The following is a 20161-nucleotide window of genomic DNA, read 5'->3' on the forward strand; positions in this document are numbered from 1 at the left end:
GTATTTTATTTTCAAAACAATTCGAGGAGGGGGGGGACGGGGGTAGATATAAAAATAGTTGGCTAATATAGAATAAATATCGAATTTGTCGTACAAGGACGAGACAAAGCTCAATTTAAGCTCCTTGACGCAAAGAACAAAACTCGGTGAGCCCTACGGGCCCGAAAACCATGTTTTAAGGCCCTAAAACCAACCGTTGTGGAGATATTGGCACCACACTACCCCTGCTCTAGGAATCGGATAAAGAAATGAACTGCCGTAACCATGGCAACGTCATTCTCAAAAACTAAGATGTTACAGACGTGAAAACTGGTATTTGGAGTCTCATTTAGAACTAAAGAAACCCGTTTCTCACATGTAGAGTTCCACGTCGCATGTTCCAGATTTAGCTCTGCCAGTAGCCCGGTCATCTTAGTCCCAAAAGGCAATGCCATAAACGCGGTTTACAAAAAAGGTTCTGGGGTAAATGAAATGAAATTTTTCCGTGATCTTTTCAACTTTAGGGATTTTTAGGTAGTCTTAGTGCAGTATTGAAGAACAATTAATTTTTATCAAATTACAAAATACTCACGAGCGAAGCCGTGGGTAACAGCTAGTATTTAATATTAGTGACAGCATGTTGGATTGCCATATCCCAACACACGATTTCCGACGGTTTTTCGTTCATAACGCATCAACGCAAGCGAAAATTAAAATCCGGCTTCGGGGTGCATTCGGACCCCCTTCCAGCTACCTATTCAGACCTCTGCGTGCTTGTAGATTTGGCTAGGCATCGCACGCACACACACACACACACACACACACACACTTCATTTTATTATATAGATAATAATAATAATAATAATAATAATAATAATAATAATAATAATAATAATATTCGATTTTTCGTCCCACTAAATACTTTTACAGTTTAGGAGACGCTGGTATGTCAGAACTGTGTCCTCCACTAGGTGTTTCTTAACGTACCAGCATATCTACCGGTGAGACGTTGTAGTACTTGAACACTTTCAAGCAACACCACTGGACAAAGTTGTATTCAGAAAGCCAGCGCCCTACCATCTGAGCCGTTCATCGCGGCGAGTTATAAATACTTTTCACGTTGAAAATTTTATCAGTGTGATTTTTAACTAAGAACAAAATATACACAATTAGCACAAATGTAGGTATACTCAAGCTAGTAGGCATTTATTTGTCCGACTCATTGGCTCAATGGTCAGCGTTGAGGCCTTCGGTTCAGAGGGTCTCGGATTCGATTCCTCTGATTAATTCTTCTGACCCGGGTACTGGGTGTTTGTGTTTGTCCCATCACTTTCCTATTCATATTCAGACAACACACTACACTACCAAGCACTACAGAAACACGCAATAGTTGGGGTCAGGAAAAGGGCATTCAGACGTAAAACAATGTGAAATCTACATGTGTGACACAGAACTCACCCGCGACCCCACAGATGTGGGAAAAGAGGTAGAAAAAGAAAAGTAAAAAGAAAGTAGGCATGTATTTAAATATACACTGCTCAGTGTTCGTTTCCTATTTCATCTTCGATTCTGACCAATTTTCCTCCCGCAACCCTCTCCTCCTATGACCAGCAGTCATTATTATTATTATTATTATTATTATTATTATTATTATTATTATTATTATTATTATTATAAGATATGCGAGATATGAAACTTGCACAGTCTGCCCTACTATATTTTCATTCCAAGATTTCAGCCTGGAAGCTTTGAAAATTATTTCATAAACACCTTGAATATTCTTCACTGGAAACGGCTCGAATACACAAAATGTTCAATCTTCCCTTACAAGGTCATTTATGGGAACTTATATTCTGGAAATGAAGAACGGCCTAATGAAATGTAGGCCACCGGATGACAGGCGGACGAGTTGCCCCCTACACCGCTGGCCGGACATGTTTCATGTTACTTAGGGTAAAGTAGACTGCAGATGAGCTAGGGGTGCCACGAGCGTCTTCTTCTTCTTTTTTCCAACTGCTTTTTCCCACACCTGTGGGGTCGCGGGTGAGAACTGCGTTCCACATATTGATTTGGCCCTGTTTTACTGCTGGGTGCCCTTCCTGACGCCAACCCTATATGGAGGGATGTAATCATTATGGCGTGTTTCTGTGGTGGTTAGTAGTGTCTGAATATGGGGATAGTGTTGGGACGGACACATACCCAGTCCCCGAGCCACAAGAATTAATCAGAAGCGATTCAAATCGCCGACTCGGCCAGGAATCGAACCCGGGGACCCTTTGAACCGAAGGCCAGTACGCTGACCACTCAGCCAACGAGTCGGACAGGGGTGGCATGAGCGTCAATACAAAGAATTCTGAAGGAGGGAGAATGAAACCTGCACAAGGTGCACCTACATCAACAACTCTATGCAGATGATTTTCATCACAGGGTAACACATTGTCGAAGAATGGCCGCTTCATTATAGTAAGACTCACATTTACCAGGAATGTCCTGTGGAGTGCTGAATGTTAGATTTCAAATTATTCCACCGTCAACACTCACTTCAGTATTGCGCTCCAGCAGAAAACCCCATTGGGTTCGAGCATAGCATACGCAACTCCAGAGGTGTGTGTGTGTGTGTGTGTTAATATGCGGTGCAGTATTCTGGGAGACATGATTTGGCTTACTTTTAAAGCTCCTAGCTTCACAGGTAGGAGTTATGTGGAATTTCTAGAGACCAGCTTGTCTCTAGAAAGCCTTCCAGGATATTCTACTGCAGCTAATACCGCAACATTGGTTCGAACATGATGGTGCACCACCTCACCACTTTCGAACCTTTAGGGAACATCTTGTTGCACGATATTCTGAACGGTGAATAGGTCGTTGTCGACACTTGTAGTGAACATCAAGAAACAGAGCCACAACTTTCTGAACAATTACAACAATGAGTTCGTGAGGCCTGTGATGCAGTAACTAATAAATGGCGTACGGCCTCCGGAGAGGCCTGGCGCAGGTCTTTTTCTAGTAGACTGTGATGTACTAATACCTGAGATGTAAATACTTGTCCATGCAGACACTGCATCAGGGACATGCTTTCAAGCTGGTTTCTTATGAATAGTAGTAGAAGGAAATGTGGCATATCCAAGCGTGACATTTTTACTTTCTAAGTTTTAAAGCTACAATCCATATTAGATTTTGTTTCATAAAAGCAACTATTTTGTGCATTGGAATTTCTGTACGTGTATAAAGAAATGAACTATTAAGCACTTTTTTCTTTGCATCTTTGGCATATTTACAAAATGCACCCTTTTACGGAACGTGTTCAGTAAAATGACTGCTATTTGTTACATACAATCCGAAATATAGCGCACTGTAGCGATTACGCATCCCGTTCATCATTAGTGCATGTGGGACACTTAAGCATACAAATTACGTCGCTAGATGGCCACCTGGTATATTTCAATACATTTTCAGAGACACTAGTGTAACTCATATTGCATGAAAGGCGAGAATAATTAAATTTTTACTTGAAAATATGATTTAATTTTGGTGTCTTCTACATGTAATTTTACTAAGTAATCTTTCACTAGTTGTTTAACTTTATTAAAAAAGAATTACGGCAAACTCTAAAATGTATACTTATCAACGAACAACAAGAATTTCGCACCAATGTAAGCCTAAACAGATATACGTGGTTTACTAAATGGTCACTAGAATGAAATATAGTTCTTATTTTTTTTTTTCCGTTGAGCAGCAGGTTTTCAATCTTTGGTCCAAATATCTCAATTTTAGGGAAAATCCCACTTACGAGGTTTTCACAGGTGTCGGTAGATAAATCCATTCGGCTCCTAGTAAGCATGATAATTGTTCAAAACACAGAACTCGCAGCGCTGGGTGACAGTGATGCGTTGATCAAGGGTGGTATCGAAGATGTTTGATTCACACAAGCTCTGATAGATTAGCTCAGACGGTAGAGCGCTGACCTTCAGAGCTTAAGTTGGCGGTTTGATCGCGGCTAAGTACTGTGGTATTTGCAGATGCTCGAATACGCCAACGTTGTGCTAGCATATTTACTGGCAGAAAAAATACTGTTATAGCTGAATTGGATTAAGTTGTTATAGTAAATTAATCAAAAGTTAGTACTGAGGTTACAATGCTTAAGTGTAACTGAAATTCGGAATTAATTCCTCGCATACTTCGAGATGTGAAGCTCACGTATCAATTACAAATTTTGATACGGCTAGAATTTGTGATCGATCTAATTATTTAAACTAATGAATCCTCTCTTTGTCCGCTTCCGTGGCGTAGTGGTTAGTGTGATTAGCTGCCACCCCCGGATGCCCGGGTTCGATTCCCGGCTCTGCTACGAAATTTGAAAAGTGGTACGAGGGCTGGAACGGGATCCACTCAGCCTCGGGAGGTCAAATGAGTGGAGGTGGGTTCGGTTTCCACCTCAGCCATCCTCTAAGTGGTTTTTCGTGGTTTCCCACTTCTCCTCCAAGCAAATGCCGAGATGGTAGCTAACTTAAGGCCACGGCCGCTTCCATCCCTCTTCCTTGTCTATCCCTTCCAATCTTCCCATCCCCCGACAAGGCCCCCGTTCAGCATAGCAGGCGAGTCCGCCTGGGGGAGGTACTGGTCATCCTCCCCAGTTGTATCCCCGACCCAGAGTCTGAAGCTCCAGGACACTGCATTTGAGGCGGTAGAGGTGGGATCCCTCGCTGAGTCCGAGGGAAAAGCCAACCCTGGTGGGTAAGAAGATTAAGAAGAAGAATCCACCCTGAGTAAATTTACATAATTATACACACATGTTAATACTTCCTTTTTTCTGTTTTTTATTTTTTTATTTTTACAATTTGCAGTACACCTACGTCGCACCGATACAGATAGGTCTTATTTCGACGATGGGATAGGAAAGGGTTAGGAGTGGAAAGGAAGAGACCGTGGGCTTAATGAAGGACAGCGCACCAGTATTTGCGTCGTGTGAAAATGGGAAACTACGGAAAACAATGTTCAGGGCTGCCGACAGTGGTGTTCGAACCCGCTATCTTCCGAATGCAAGCTGAGAGCTACATGACTCAAACCACGCAGCTACTCGCTCAGTACATGTTAATATACCTAGGTACATATGATCTTTAAGACACCGTTTCAGTACCTAGCTAATATAATAATTAAATGTTATTTCTGTAATGTCACATTTACTACATCTACGGTTTTTCACAGACCCCAAGGTATCGGAATTCTGTCCCGCATGAATTCTTTTACGTGCCGGTAAATGTACCAACACGACACTGGCATATCTGAGCACCTTCAAGTACCACTAGAATGAGCCGGGATGGGCCTCGCTGACAATGGCTTGAAAATCAGCGCTGAGCCGCCTCACTCACATCGCCATAAATACATACATACATGCATCGCCATATATGCATTTGTAATGAAATACCAAGTCATATAACTAGAGAGAGAGGAAATCAGGGGAAGTTTACTGGTTTTCACCGTCTTTTCCTGTTCCTAAAGTTGTAAGTACCAAGCTCGATAGCTGCAGTCTCTTAAGTGCGGCCAGTATCCAGTATTCCTGTCCGATCGTCGCCATAAGACCGATCTGTGTCGGTGCGACGTAAAGCAACTTACGTAATATAAAGTTGAAAGTCACAGGGATACTAATAGGGCTGGTCGTGTGGGACAAGTGACGAAAGCAATGGCAAACAACCTCACTCATTATCCTGCCACGTATGACTCACTTTGGCGCTGCCATCGCTTTTTGTGATTTCCTTATAACCGCATAAGTTTTATTGAGGATCTAATCATCCTCCAGACAGACAGACAGACAGACAGACAGACAGACAGACAGACAGACAGACAGACAGACAGACAGACATAAAGAGAAGTATCAAAGAAACAAGATGTAGAATAACTCGGAAAAACAGTCAGGAAGAAAAAACAAAAAGGTGTATTCAAGAACTCTCATAACTGCTTCAATACTGAGAAGTCGTATGTAATATGAAAAATGCACTCTGCTGCCATCAGTACAAGGAAATAAGAAGAAGAAAGCTTTATCAAGCAAAGAATGAGTACATGGCATGACATTTGCTTAAAATGAGAACTTGTCGGAAGCATCGTACAAGAAAGATGAACAGTGTGCCCGTGCGAGATTGAGAGGGCCTGGGGGTGGGGAGGAGGTTCTCATTCTTTGTAAGGAGTATGCAACGAAATCAAGATACTGCGACCCGGATGATTTGTTAAAGCCAGACTTCAACAAAGAAGGAAGAAACTAGTCTTATCATATACATTGAAACTGTACAAGTTGGACGTTGAGGTAGAAGAAGTCTTATCCTGAGAGAGGAAGCGGAGATCACAGCATACAACCCCTAGCTATTACATTCGGGAGGAACGGAAGAAATATGGCAGACTGCCAAGCGCGGTCTGATTCACGTCGAAATACAAGACGGGTGGGGAGAAGATATTGTGTTACTGAGGTTGGTACCCTGTAATATCTAAAATCTCTCTCTCTCTCTCTCTCTCTCTCTCTCTCTCTTCCCGTTCCAGTTTTCCTTTCTTTAAGAAATCATAGCGATCTATAAGAACATTTCTGGATCGACTTCTCGCTTTCTGCTACATAGATATCGCCACCTTTCCAGCTCATTTCTCTCTATAACGGTTCTCTCTTACATACTTCCTCAAAAGGAAAAGTTTTTATGTCTCTGATGAGAATGAGAAGAAACTATCACCCCTCATGTAGAAACAAATCGACGACACACACTATTGTCAGTTTAAACTAAGAGACGACAGAAATTGCAAGCATTACGAAAATATTCCACTCTTAATTATGCAATGTGTTTACCCTCCCTGAGAAAGCAACATGTTATTTGTCTCTAACATTTTAAGTAGGCTATACAGAAACAGATCAGCAAAACTTCAACATATTATTCTAATATTCACTGACTAAAGTCAGTCGTAAAATTATAGGAGTAAATTTAATGGTTATCCCGTCCTATAACATCAAGAAATTCTCAATCCTAATTCACGCAAATACGTACATAATATTAATTATTACTGTAAATGACAACAAATGCAGACTTAACGAAGTGATCCCGCCCACTACCGTACTCCAAAACCACTCTCTTTCACACTTCTTCTCAACATAAAAACCCACCCGCCCCCAAACATCTCCTGGGTAAAGAGTGGGAATAACTCAATAGTTGGCCTACCCCACTTCTTCAGGGAGGGGAATGGAAATGTTTTCGTCATCGTCGTCGTCATTTGACAGTAGGCAGAATGTGGTTTATACCACAGAAATGTCAGTGAGAGTGCGGCTTATGATCTACACGTTGTATAATGGATAGTGTGCTCAATAATTGTCAATTGCATGGTCATGGGTTTGATTTCCGACGCAACGAAAATGTATTCCGAATTTAAGTCCAGTATATATATATCGTGTCAGAAGTATACATATGTTTTAAATTAAATGTGAGGAAAGAACATAACACATTAATCATAATATAAATTATTCAGTGACGAACTATATGAGCTCAAAACCTTTCGACATCAAATGCATTTGGCTTCGCTTTAACCGGGTCTTCTGTTGTGCAACTGAATGGGCATGAACTACATTGCAGCAAATGGGCTGTGGTCTGCTCTTCTCCACATACACACAAGATACTGCCCACTTCAAAAGCCCATTTCTTGTGGTTGATCCTGCAGCGCGTAACACCAGAGCGCAGTCTGTTCAGTGCTCTCCAATTCGCCCAATCTGTAACATGGCCAGGAGGGCGTTCATCTTTTGGGGTCATCCACTGACTGACACTCGTATTTTGACTCCTAGTGCGCCATTCTTGAATTCTTGCTTGCTGCGCTATTCCTGCAAGTGTCTCAGTTACTCTCAAGAAGCTTTTCCTAGACTTAAGCCGCTGGCGTGGTGGCTCATATCCAAACAAAGGGTGGGCTTCAGATGTCAACATCTTTCTCTTTTCTTTCTTGGCTGCCACTTCACAGCGGATATCGGGAGGTGCTATCCCTGCAAGGCGATACACTTTTTTCAAAGGTGTAGGTCCCAAACATCCAGTAACAATGGGGCAGGTCTCGTTGAGATTTAAGTCCAGTGAGTACAATAGAATAACTAAAACAGAATATCTACACCAGCTGATTAAAAGCATATGCTAACCTATTGGAAACTGTACTCAGATTGTCCCTGTTAAACACTTTTCGGTAGTTGATATTAATGTGGGTTTGATCCACCTTTTGTTTTAAGTTATACGCTGGAAAGGGGGAGGGGGGTTGGGGAGGGCCGTATTGCCTATAATTTCTAAACCCATGTAGCCCGAACAATTTGTGATCTGGGTAGTTGGAGTCTGGAGGTTAGTCAACATTCGAATTCTAACCAGAAGTGTTCTGTGGAATTCATGTTCGGGCTTTGTGCTAGTCTGTACAGTTCCATAAGTTTGTTGTTCCCACACAGGAGGAGAAGAAGAATACTATCGTTTTAAGAGGAAGTGCATGTGGAAACCATCCTCTCTTAACACTAATTAACCGAGCAAGTGGCTGTATGGTCTTGATCACCTAGCCATCCACTTGCATTCGAGAGATAGTGGGTTCGAACCCCACTGTCGGCAGCCTTGAGGTTGGTGTTCCGTGCTTTCCCATTTTCACACCAGGAAATACTAATTAGAAGGAAAATGGAAGATATCCGACCGTTTGAAGAATAAGGTTGTCATAAATAGAAAGGGAAAGGTCACGAAGGGCGTGAACAGCTCAGATCCTTTCCAACAGAACAAATATGATCTACGCCACGACAGATCATTCCGTACGGCATTCGACACAGAATGGGGTACAGAACCCACTCTTGTCCGGTTGACATTTTTTTCTATACGTAACATCTCCTCAGCAGGTCCTATATGTTTTGACCATGTCCTGGTAAGCTGGGTGTTTATTTCAACAGTCTTATCGTTTGTGCTGTAACGTGCCTCCCTATTGCCTGTGCTTCTTCAGCGGCAATCCTTGGAACACTCCGATCCAGGTTTACTGTACCTTAATATAATTATAGGGTTCGATTCCCGGCAGAGTCTGGGATTTTAATAGCTTCTAATTAATTCTTCTGGCTCGGGGACTGTGTATTTGTGTGTATGTCCCAACACTCTCCTCTCCATTTTCAGACAACACACCACACTACCAACCACCACCGAAACACGCAATAGTGATTACATCCCTCCATATAGGGTTGGCGTCAGGAAGGGCATCCGGCCGTAAAATAGGGCTAAATCCTTATGTTCTACCCAGTTCTCACCTGCGACCTCACAAGTGTGGAAAAACGGTAGAAAAAGAAGAATATTCTATTTTGTTGCGTCTTTTTCTTTGGATTGGACTAGACAGAGAATCGTATCCTGTTATGCTGTTGTGATAAATTCTAGTTTCATGAAACATGCAGATGCTGTAACTGAACTACTTGTCTGCTTATTAATACCACTACGCCTTTGAAAGATCTGTCCGTTAGGAAACTGCTTACTCTGGTTGCCTTTCTGCTTCAGTTTCTTCCTTGTTTATTCATCCCTTTTGTTCACGTCTGTTACAAAATATTCAACTGCTGGAAGCAAACTGACTGTTTCTCTCATCCACCATAGGAAGCGTATGCGTGTGGTCTACTGCGTGTAAATATGACACCGAGTTGTCCACATGAATACCTGTTTATCTTCATAGTCGACTTGCCTTACAGTATTAGCTTTTAGTGCCCTGATTGTAAACAACATAATCTATTAGCGAACTATGTTATATTTTTGCTATTTGTTTTACGTCGCACCGACACAGATAGGTTTTATGGCGACGATGGGATAGGAAAGGCCTAGGAGTTGGAAGGAAGCGGCCGTGGTCTTAATTAAGGTACAGCCCCAGCATTTGCCTGGTGTAAAAATGGGAAACCACAGAAAACCATCTTCAGGGCTGCCGACAGTGGGGTTCGAACCCACTATCTCCCGAATGCAAGCTCACAGCTGCGCGCCCCTAACCGCACGGCCAACTCGGCTGGTCCGTGTTATTTTTAGACGCAGACTTATAAATGGACAATGAACAGCACATATTCGCGAATAATTCTTCATTTGACATCTATAGTATTTACAATAATAAGCTCACTGGACCAAATGTTAGTCACCCTAGTGCACACACACAGATAGATCGCTAAGCCTGTACAGATGCTAATTTTTTTTTTTTTTTTTTTTTTTTTTTTTTGCTACTTGCTTTACGTCGCACCGACACAGATATGTCTTATGGCGACGATGGGATAGGAAAGGCCTAGGAATGGGAAGGAAGCGGCCGTGGCCTTAATTAAGGTACAGCCCCGGCATTTGCCTGGTGTGAAAATGGGAAACCACGGAAAACCATCTTCAGGGCTGCCGACAGTGGGGATCGAACCCACTATGTCCCGATTACTGGATACTGGCCGCATTTAAGCGACTGCAGCTATCGAGCTCGGTTGTACAGATGCGCAGCGAACGAGTTCCATACTCAACTCCACGCATACTATCTCTACGTGAGCATAAGGCAGTAGCGATCAGTGAAATATTGATGCTTCAAGCGGACAGTTTACGTCAACATGGGTAGATATAAGGATGTGACAGAGTTGTAAAAAGGAGCAATCGTGTTTGGCCGTGCCCATGGCCATACGGTGCGTGAAGTTGCTGTACTTTTTGGTGTTTCGCAACGGACTGTTTAACGTGTCTACAAGTAGTGGTGTACTACACCAGGACAAGAAACACAACGTCAGAATTGTGGTCGGAGAAAGATCCTGACTGAGAGGGACCGGAGACGCGTTTCACGGCTTGTGAATCAAAATCCCTTCCAAAACCGACAGGAATTGCTGCAGTCAGTGAATGAAGGTCCACCCCAGCCTGTCAGGGAGAGAACATTGCGGCGGTAACTGCATGCAATGAACATTTGGAGTCGGTCGCCTCGCAAGAGGCCATTGCTCACAGAGGAACATGAAAATGCGCGTCTTCAATCTAACGTGGACAGTAGCTGAATGGTGGACCGCAATGTGGTCTGATGAATCACGTTTTTGCCTGTATTGCAATGACGCGCGTCATCAAGTACACCGAAAGTCAAATGAAGCATTTCATCCTGGATGTGTGCAAGGTCAGGGTCAAGCCAGAGGTGGGTCTGTGATGTTTTCGGGGCATTTTTCGCACCACGTATTGGGACCGCTCATTGAGGTGACCAATAACATGAACCAGCATGTTTATTTAAACACTGCTGATGATCTGGTGTTGCCTTTTAGTCAACATCTGCATGATGAGTATGCAAGTTGATACCCCGAATTTTCAAGGTGACAACAACAAAGTTCATCGAGCTGGACGCATATGTGACTGATTTTATGAACACTTCCCCACCCTATTACATCTCGATTGGCCTGCAAAATTACCTGACTTGCACCCCACTGAAAATCTGTGGGACATGTTGGAATGGCGAGTAAAACGCCGACATCAGTATCCCTGCAATTTGTTGAGTTGCGAGATCAAATCTTCAGCGAGTGGGTTAATCTGGATGAGAAGTACCTGTATGACATTGTGAACTCACTTCCTAACCCAATCCAGGCGGTAATCAAGTCCAAAGGCGGAGTTACAAAGTATAAGGCCTAAATTATACTTGTAATGATTTCTCCAGGGGTATCTTATTTTTTGTCCAGTGTGTTTATAAGGTGACTGTAGCCAGACGAATAATATTTTGGGCCATTGTTGTTCACTGGTGTGTCCTAGTGGTTAGCATAGTAGCGACTTGCTAAATGGGTCTGATATTCACCTCTCCCAGGAATTCAAGACCAGTATGAGGGACCGCAATGAATTACACACAGTATTAGCTAATACAACTGACCAGAATAGCAGGTTTCAATTACATTCCGTGCCATACTATAAGCAGTTTTCCATTACTTTCGAATTCATTTTCAGTCGATGGTTTATTCCCATTCGTATCTCCAGTTATGCACACAGCCGCACAAGACATCATAGATAGATCACTCACGTTAAGTACACACAGCTGTTGACAAAGATATCTCCATCCCCTTGTATGAAGGGGCAACAACAACAAAATCCTGTACATCAAAATGGAGTGCTCAAAACAACAGATTTTATAATCCTTGATTCATTGTGAATAGAGTTATTTATCCTGTGTGCGTGATACTAAACAGTAAAACATTATACTAACTGAAATTACAAAGTGCTTGCAACTCTGAATAAATATAAGCGATAATGTTGGATGTATTAAAATCCATGAAACTGTATGATTGTTAATGTTTTACATATACACAGTAAGAAGATCCCAGAGAAAAATGTTTGACTGAAAAGTTAAAAATAGCATTATTAAGCAACCTCGTATTTTTTTTTTTTTTTTTTTTTTTTTTTTTACAAGTTGCCTTACGTCGCATCCACACAGTAAGGTCTCATGGCGTCGATGGGATAGGAAATAGCTAGGAGTTGGAAGGATGCGACCCTGGCTGAAATTAATGTACAGCCCTAGAACTTGCCTGGTGTGAAAATGAGACACTACGGAAAAACCATATTCAGGGCTGCCGACAGGGGAATTCGAAGCCACTATCTCCGGAATGCGAGCTCATAGCTGCGCGCTCCTAACAATTCTAACTCGCTCGGTGCTTGTAATGTTATGTGACTATTGTTAACATTATCATAGCCAGGGGACCTATAGATTGATGTGAATCTGAATACACTTATGCCTTTTAATTTAAAAATAATAAAACACATGTACTGACCATGATTTGAACCGCGGTGGCCTTATATAACGCTATAAATGGTGTAACAAAAATATGGGTCAGAAATATGGAGAATTCTCCAGCTATCATATTCCTGTTTAAGATCACATCAGCACAAACAAATCCATTTAATTATATTTTTTGAAGAAGAAAATCGGCTCAGTTAATATAACTTAAGAGTTATATTATATCAGTAAGTTTATATATTTTATATACACTATATATCTCTAGAAGCTCTCAATTAAAATTTCTGTACGATTTAAACCGAAAGCATATTAAATGATATACATTTCTAAGAATAACATCGACATTGATTACAATCACCTCTCTATATTGAAAGGAGCGTAAACAAATAGCTTTACTGGAGAACATTTATTAGAAATGAGAACTTTAAACAATTCAGCTGATCAACGGCATAAAACAGAATTTGTTACACATTTGAAAGTCTGAGTAAATAAGGAAAATGATGGGTTTCATTTTCTGTAGCAGAACTATTAACTAGGCATGTATTAATTTGTTTCTCCTTACGAGTGTGAAATTTGTCTAAGCAATTCTTTCGTGTATGCCAGGACACACACGCACTTGTAAATCTAGATAGGAACTACAATGTCTACTTTCACGTGCAGAGAAAAATGTACGCGCATGAATGAAAAAAATTTACATGTGACCCTTCAAGAAGAAACGAAAACACACAGGAAGAATCTCACGGACTTAAATTCCAATTGCAACGTCTTGTATTTTCCCTATCATATTTTATAGCACTGTATAAATAATGGCGTATGGCCTCCGGAGAGGTCTGGTGCAGGTCTTTTTCTAGTAGACGGCCTATTAAGCGACCAGGATGTTTGTGAAGATGAGGGCCCTACCTAGGATGATTTCTAATGTTCAATACGCTACACACACCCAGCTGATCAAAAGCATATGCTAACCTATTCGAAACTGTACTCAGATTGTCCCTATTAAACACTTTTCGGTAGTTGATATTAATGTGGGTTTGATTCACCTTTTGTTTTAACTTATACGCTGGAAAGGGGGAGGGTAGGGTTGGGGAGGGGCCGTATTGCCTTTAATTTCTAAACCCATGTAGCCCGAACAATTTGTGATCTGGGTAGTTGGAGTTTGGTCGCTTAATAGGCCGTCTACTAGAAAAAGACTTGCACCAGACCTCTCCGGAGCCATTGGAATTAACCAATTAAGGTTAAGATCTCCCACCCGGCCGGGAATCGAACCCGGGACCCTCTTAACCGAAGGCCAGTACGCTGACCATTCAGCGAACTAATTGGACAGTATAGCACTGTAATATTCGACAACACAATTGAGACCTCTTTTTTCTCATACAGAGAGAGGTAAAGGAGATTTGATTCGAAATGAATATTATGATCACCTCTCCAGATTGTAATGGTTGCCCTCTTAAATCTCATCTCATTGTTGCATGAAACCTAATGTGTTAAGCTAATAATAGCCTACTTAATTGCAGGAAAGAGACTGAATACATGTAAAACTATTCCTTTTTATATAATTAATCATATATGTTATAAGACAGTCAGTGATACCCTTACCTTTTTCGCAGAAAATTCCCTCGAAATCGACGTTCCGGCACTCACAGATTGGACCACTGTCTGTGGAGATACAGATTCCTCCATGTTGACACGGATCATGATCCTCGCATGCATCTGTCGCGTTCCCTCTTATTCCCTGTAAAGACAAAGAAAATGTAAGTTTAAATTTAACCAAGAAATATATCCCGCGCACAGAATTATCTTTGAAGTGAAAACTAGATTCATTTCTCAGATCACACATTATAAAATCAATACATGGAGAAATTATTACAGATCAATGGAAGAACGAAGCAATACAGAATTCGCAATAATTTAATAAATGATAGTGATGGGGACGTATGGTTTTCAATATATTGCCATGATGGAATCACGAGTATACAACACCATAGCCGCCTCCTTCTCAAACATATCCTCCCTACCTATTTTTTTATTAATATACATGAACCTTTTCGAGCTTATCAAAGTTATTTATGAAATCACTGGAGCCGCTCATTATGGTTTTGGATGGAGGTTTAAGACCGGATGCCCTTTTAAATGTCGCGTATTTCTTGAGATGAAAATCTCAACCCTGAATCGATCAGGACTCGAACCTCAACACTCCAGGTGAAAAGCCGGCAGCTAGGCCATTGAGATAATCATGCCCTCCGTTTAACATGCCGCTTTCGTGAATGAAATGTGTTAGAAAGTACTGTATATCATAATTCAATTAGTGATTCCTCATTTTAAAGCGTACAGTTTAAAGATCCTAGACAAATACTAGATTTTATAATATTCGGAATTAAAACGTAATATACACATCAATATTTTGCCATGTCTGCAAGGGAACATCCCCTTAGAGGAAGCCTATCCTATGGAAGCTCATTAGAGAGAGACTGTGCCCAAAGTGTTTCAACTACATTACAGAGACCGACTACACCTTCACCCAGGTACATTGGAACCATAATTTATTTGTATTTTTGCAGCATTTCCTGCTCAAGAAACAAGTATTTATTAAAAATAGCCATACCGGTACAGATACCGTAGGCACTTACGTTGTGTAATACACACACACACACACACACACACACACACACACACACACACACACACACACACTGAGTACGCGGGATTGATGGCTACGATATCTCACGCCATTTGAAAGATGCAGTAAGAACGAGCAACGAATTCAGAACTTCTCGGACAATATCAGGTGCAATAAAAATGCTCAGTTCTGTTTGTTATTACGTACATAAAATTAACATTCTTTGTCTGGGAAACATTGTCTTTGTTTTCGGTAGATTGAACTACGTTCCTGTATGGAAGCATCTTTTTGTGAGAGTTTAGAGTTGTTTAATTATATGTTTATAGGTTATTCCCATAAATGTGGGAGGAAATCGAGGCCTTGATAGTAACTCCATGAATATACACTGCCGAAAAAAGAACATGCAACATCCTCAAGGACAAAGTCATCTTATTTACAAGCGATATGACAGGTAGTTCATCACTGTAGGAGTATGTGATTCTAAATTCAGACCAGATGAAACACACATGTCACAGTAAAGGGTGCCCAAACAGTCGCATCAATACACAGTGTATATATTCGCGCATGCAAACGATCATACGTATAAAGGTGCTGAATGGCATCCTGCGATAAATTGTCCCAAGAATCATGCACGCTGCAATTCTGTAGTGGTTCTTACAGGCTCTGGACAACTATTACTATGAAACGTTTTCATTCCTCCCCTGAAGGGGGAGGCGGGCCTCTTAGACGGTTACGCCGTCTCTCAGGCCGGGAGATTTGTTACGGTGAAGGAGATGTGCGGAGAAGGTGAGGGGGTAGACGACCGTGGCCTATACTACGAACTGTCCCGGCATTCGCCTTAGTGCAGGAGAATGGAAAACCACGGAAAACCATTCTCAGGACAGCCAACGGGCGAGGCCAGGCGAGAACTGCAGCACTGTGCACTAGGTCCGTTTCCCGAATGCAGAGGCGTAGAGCCACGGTAGAGCCGTGACCACCTCTCCTCTGCTCGGTTGGCCGGTCAGAGTACAGAGCTTATGGGACAACAACCCACTCTGCATCTACTGACCTCTGGATAACTAACTAACTAACTAACTAACTAACTAAGCTTTAATTCCTCCCCTGATGGGGTAGGCGGCCCACCTAGTAGGGAACACCTACTCTCTGGCCAAGAGAGTTGTGGGGGTTAAAGATGATGTGCTTTATGTGGGAGAGGGTAAATAGAGGTAGTGGAAATGGGAGATATGATTGGGGGCGTCTTGGTTTTCCTCTTTCTGTGTTCCTTTTATTTTGTTATATTTTATTTTTTTAAATATTGATTCATAACATTATTGGTGTTTTGTTAGTTACATAAATACACAGTGATACAAAGACAGAGTCATGTTGTACAATGCAGAGTTACATGGAGTGATAGGGGAAAAGATGGAAGGCAATGAGATGGAAGGTAGAGGAGAATGTAGCAAGAGAGGTTAAAAGAAGACGGAAAAGATCGGTTGAAGGCGGGGATGGGGAAAATGAGCTATGGGAGGGTGGAGTGAACCAAAGACATTGTCGAGGTGAGTGAAGAGGAGATGCAGAAGGCCGGGGACGCCGACGGAGTGAGGGAATACGAGATTGAAGACGAGGAGGAGAACGAGATGGTTCCACACGATAAGTACGGCCAAAGAGTTGAAGTCCATGTGTGAGCAGGTGATTGACGGCTTCAGGCGTAGCGAAGTGGAGACGTACCAAAAACGTAGGTCCAGTGGAGTTGTATATCCTGGAGGTCCCAGTGACAAAAAGTCCAGCTTGACGAAGGGCAGAAGTGATGACTTCGACTGGAAGAGCAGGATCAACACCACAGGCGACACAAGTATAATTGGCAGTGCATTCAGACGGCGATGACAATGGTGGATGCTCTGGAACAGTAGAGGAATCAGTTGCAGCTTCGTCGACAGGCGGTTGCTGTGTGTGTCGGACCGTTGAACAGGGTGTTGAGTGGTAAGAGGAGGAAACGTCATGACAGGGAATGGTTGAGACATAATGGTAGTGGTGGCAGGAAAGGTAGAAACGGCAGAAACTAAGACTGTAGTGGTGATAGGGGTGGTGGTAGTGGTGGTAGTAGCTGGGACGAATGGCGGTGTAAGAAGTGTAGACAGAGCAGGCGGTGGTTCCATCAGCTGGGCGGGACGACGAGAAGTATATATGTAAGCCGGTCGGGAGAAGTGTCGGGAGACGATGTCAGCGGCGGTGCAACAGGCATAGTCAGAGCAGGCGCTGGGTCCATCAGCTGTGCGGGAAGACGTGAAGGCAGTATGTGGGCCGGTCGGGAGAAGTGCAGTGGTGATGCCATTTGGAGAGAATCGAGGACGCAAGCGAATATAGCCGACTTCCAATTGTGGTGTCAGCCTTTGTGCTTGGGCTCGGCAAGGTGCGATTTACAGATGAGGCGTCATCCCGGCCGAAAAAAATAGAGGATCTCTGGTGCGTGTCTTTTTGTGAGTGTATTCCTCTCTGGACAACACGTAAGTTCCGACGTATTCTATTGATGAGAGATCCGGTGATCTTGCTGGCCGGGGCAGTTGTATGCCACGCGGAGCACGTTGCGTCTCAGCGGCTGTATGTGGACGTGCATTGTCCGGCTGAAAAAGCACATCACCTCCCTGTCGAGGAAATGGCAGTAGCACGGGGACCAAAAACTGTGCAGTGTAGCGTACATTGGTGTAGAAATATGGTTCCCAATGGTCCTTGGTGACACAGCCGGTGCAACATGATGTTCGGTCAGCCACAGCTGCTCGCACAGTCCGTCGACCTTGACATGCATCTGTACTACGTGGACGTCCGGAGTCTGGTCTACTGTGTGTGGATAGTGTATAGACCGCTGCTGAAAGCAGTAAAACACCACCGATCCATTGTGCCCAATATTGCAGCAATCCGTCAATACATCCATCTGGCTTCCCGCAGTCTCACAATGCGACCCCGTTCAAATGGCTGCAGTTATTCAACAAGAGCACATACTCGTCAGCGTGGCATGGTTGTACCCTAGAATGATTGTTGAAAACACTGTTAACCTCTAACCTGAGCAAAGTTACTGCCTGAAGAGTCAAAACAGAGTGCGCACGGACAGGCCTCCTGATCGCCGATGTGACATAACAGCTCCTCAGTATGCACATATTATACCATAGTGCCACTGAACACGGACGCTCCCTTCCCATTCTAGCCCTATCCCATCGTCAGCATAAGACGTATCTTCGTGCGACGTAAAACAAACTCTAAAAACACATCTTCAAACTATTTTTACAGTTTTGGGGGACGCCGAAGTGCAGGAATTTCGTCCCACAAGAGTTCGTTTATGTGACAATAAATCCGACAAGAGGCAGATGTATTTCAGCACCTTCAAATACCACCGTAGTGAGCCGAGATCGAACCCGCCAACTTGGGCTCAGAAGGCCAGCGATCTACTGACTGAGCAACTCAGCCCAGCAAACTCCGAATCGATGCTTATTAGTGGTTACCAGTGGCACCCTGAATACTCTTACTGCGTAGCTAAATCGCTCAGTCGTGTATCAATCAAGAATCACGTCTGTTTAAGTGGGCTTCGAATAAGTTACATGTAGATAAATATTTTGAGATACTGAGCTGATTATGAAATATTTAATTTTAAAAGCAAGTTGGCAGTTCTTGTGGGGTTACAAATAGGGATTTTAGACGTCTTCAAGAGAGTATTAGTTTCACACCTCAAAACGTATTATACACACACGAACATATTTAGAGATACAGGGTTGATTCATATGGTAAGTTGATGAGACAGCTAAGTGCCAGGAAAGTTATCTGAAGATCAGTTAACAAGAAGAAGAAAACTTTCACCCCAGCAAAACTTGTACATTGAAATGTCGCATGGCTTTTAGTGGCGGGATATCCCAGGAAGGGTTCGGCTCGCCAGGTGCAGATCTTTCTATTTGACACCCGTAGATGACCTGCGCGCCGTGATGAGGATGAAATGATGATGAAGACAACACATACACCCAGCCCCCGTGCCATTGGAATTAATCAATTAAGGTTAAAATCCCCGACCCGGCCGGGAATCGAACCCGGGACCCTCTGAACCGAAGGCCAGTACGCTGACCGTTCAGCCAACGAGTCGGACACTTGTACATTAAGAATACCTGAGAAATATGTTTATTTATGGCAGTTATACATAAGAACAACAAATTAGTTTATCGTCAAAATACCGTCTGAAAGCCACGACTGTGACGTTACCCTTAAGCCATTTATTTTTACCTGCTAATTTAAATGAAAACACAGAGGAGCGGGTCCCGTTACATTAATGTGCCGTCTCTTCTCTTTCTTATTCCCCGTGGGAGGAGGTTCCACGACTGAGTTACGTGTCAAAGGTCATATTTAAGGAACGTACGTATGCAACACGTAGAAACGTGTAATATTGATGTGGCACCTACTGAGACAAGAACGCAGTATCTTTTAGAAGTGCGAAACAAGTTACCTCAAAGCTAGTTGCGTAATATGTAGCCAGGGTTGGATAGGCGGTGGTAGTACGGTAACTTTTATCACTTTCATTCTATTGTCAAATTCCTCAACGTCTGTTTTTCATTTCGGTTTCTCACTCAGTCTATTGTTTTAAATTGCACTTTCTTTCTCACAGTTACCAGAGCAGCTTAGTGCAGATGAAAAGTGTGTGAGATACTTCTAAAAATTGTACTGTATTTATTGATTTTATATTACAGACTAAAGTGAAGTTATCCTCAAAGCAGTAATACATCGTGTTTAGAAGTACAACTATTTTTCTACTAGTCATGATGTCAAAATAATGTCCTATTTCAAAAATAGACAATTAAAATTTGATGTCTGTAGCACAGGTAGTATTTACTGGTGAAAGATTTGGGGCTTTGCTGACATACAGTA

General features: G+C 42.5%; 1 protein-coding gene across 1 annotated transcript in view; it reads right to left on the minus strand.

Moving 5' to 3' along the window:
- LOC137500559 (neurexin 1-like) overlaps window positions 1-20161 on the minus strand; it is a 599161-nt gene that overhangs the window by 34651 nt on the left and 544349 nt on the right. The window contains exon 3 of the mRNA XM_068227490.1: window positions 14263-14398. Coding sequence (XP_068083591.1) covers window positions 14263-14398 — 136 coding nt within the window. The remainder of the gene's footprint in view (window positions 1-14262; window positions 14399-20161) is intronic.

Source organism: Anabrus simplex, chromosome 1, assembly GCF_040414725.1.
Source record: "Anabrus simplex isolate iqAnaSimp1 chromosome 1, ASM4041472v1, whole genome shotgun sequence".
In the NCBI taxonomy this organism is placed as follows: domain Eukaryota; kingdom Metazoa; phylum Arthropoda; class Insecta; order Orthoptera; family Tettigoniidae; genus Anabrus; species Anabrus simplex.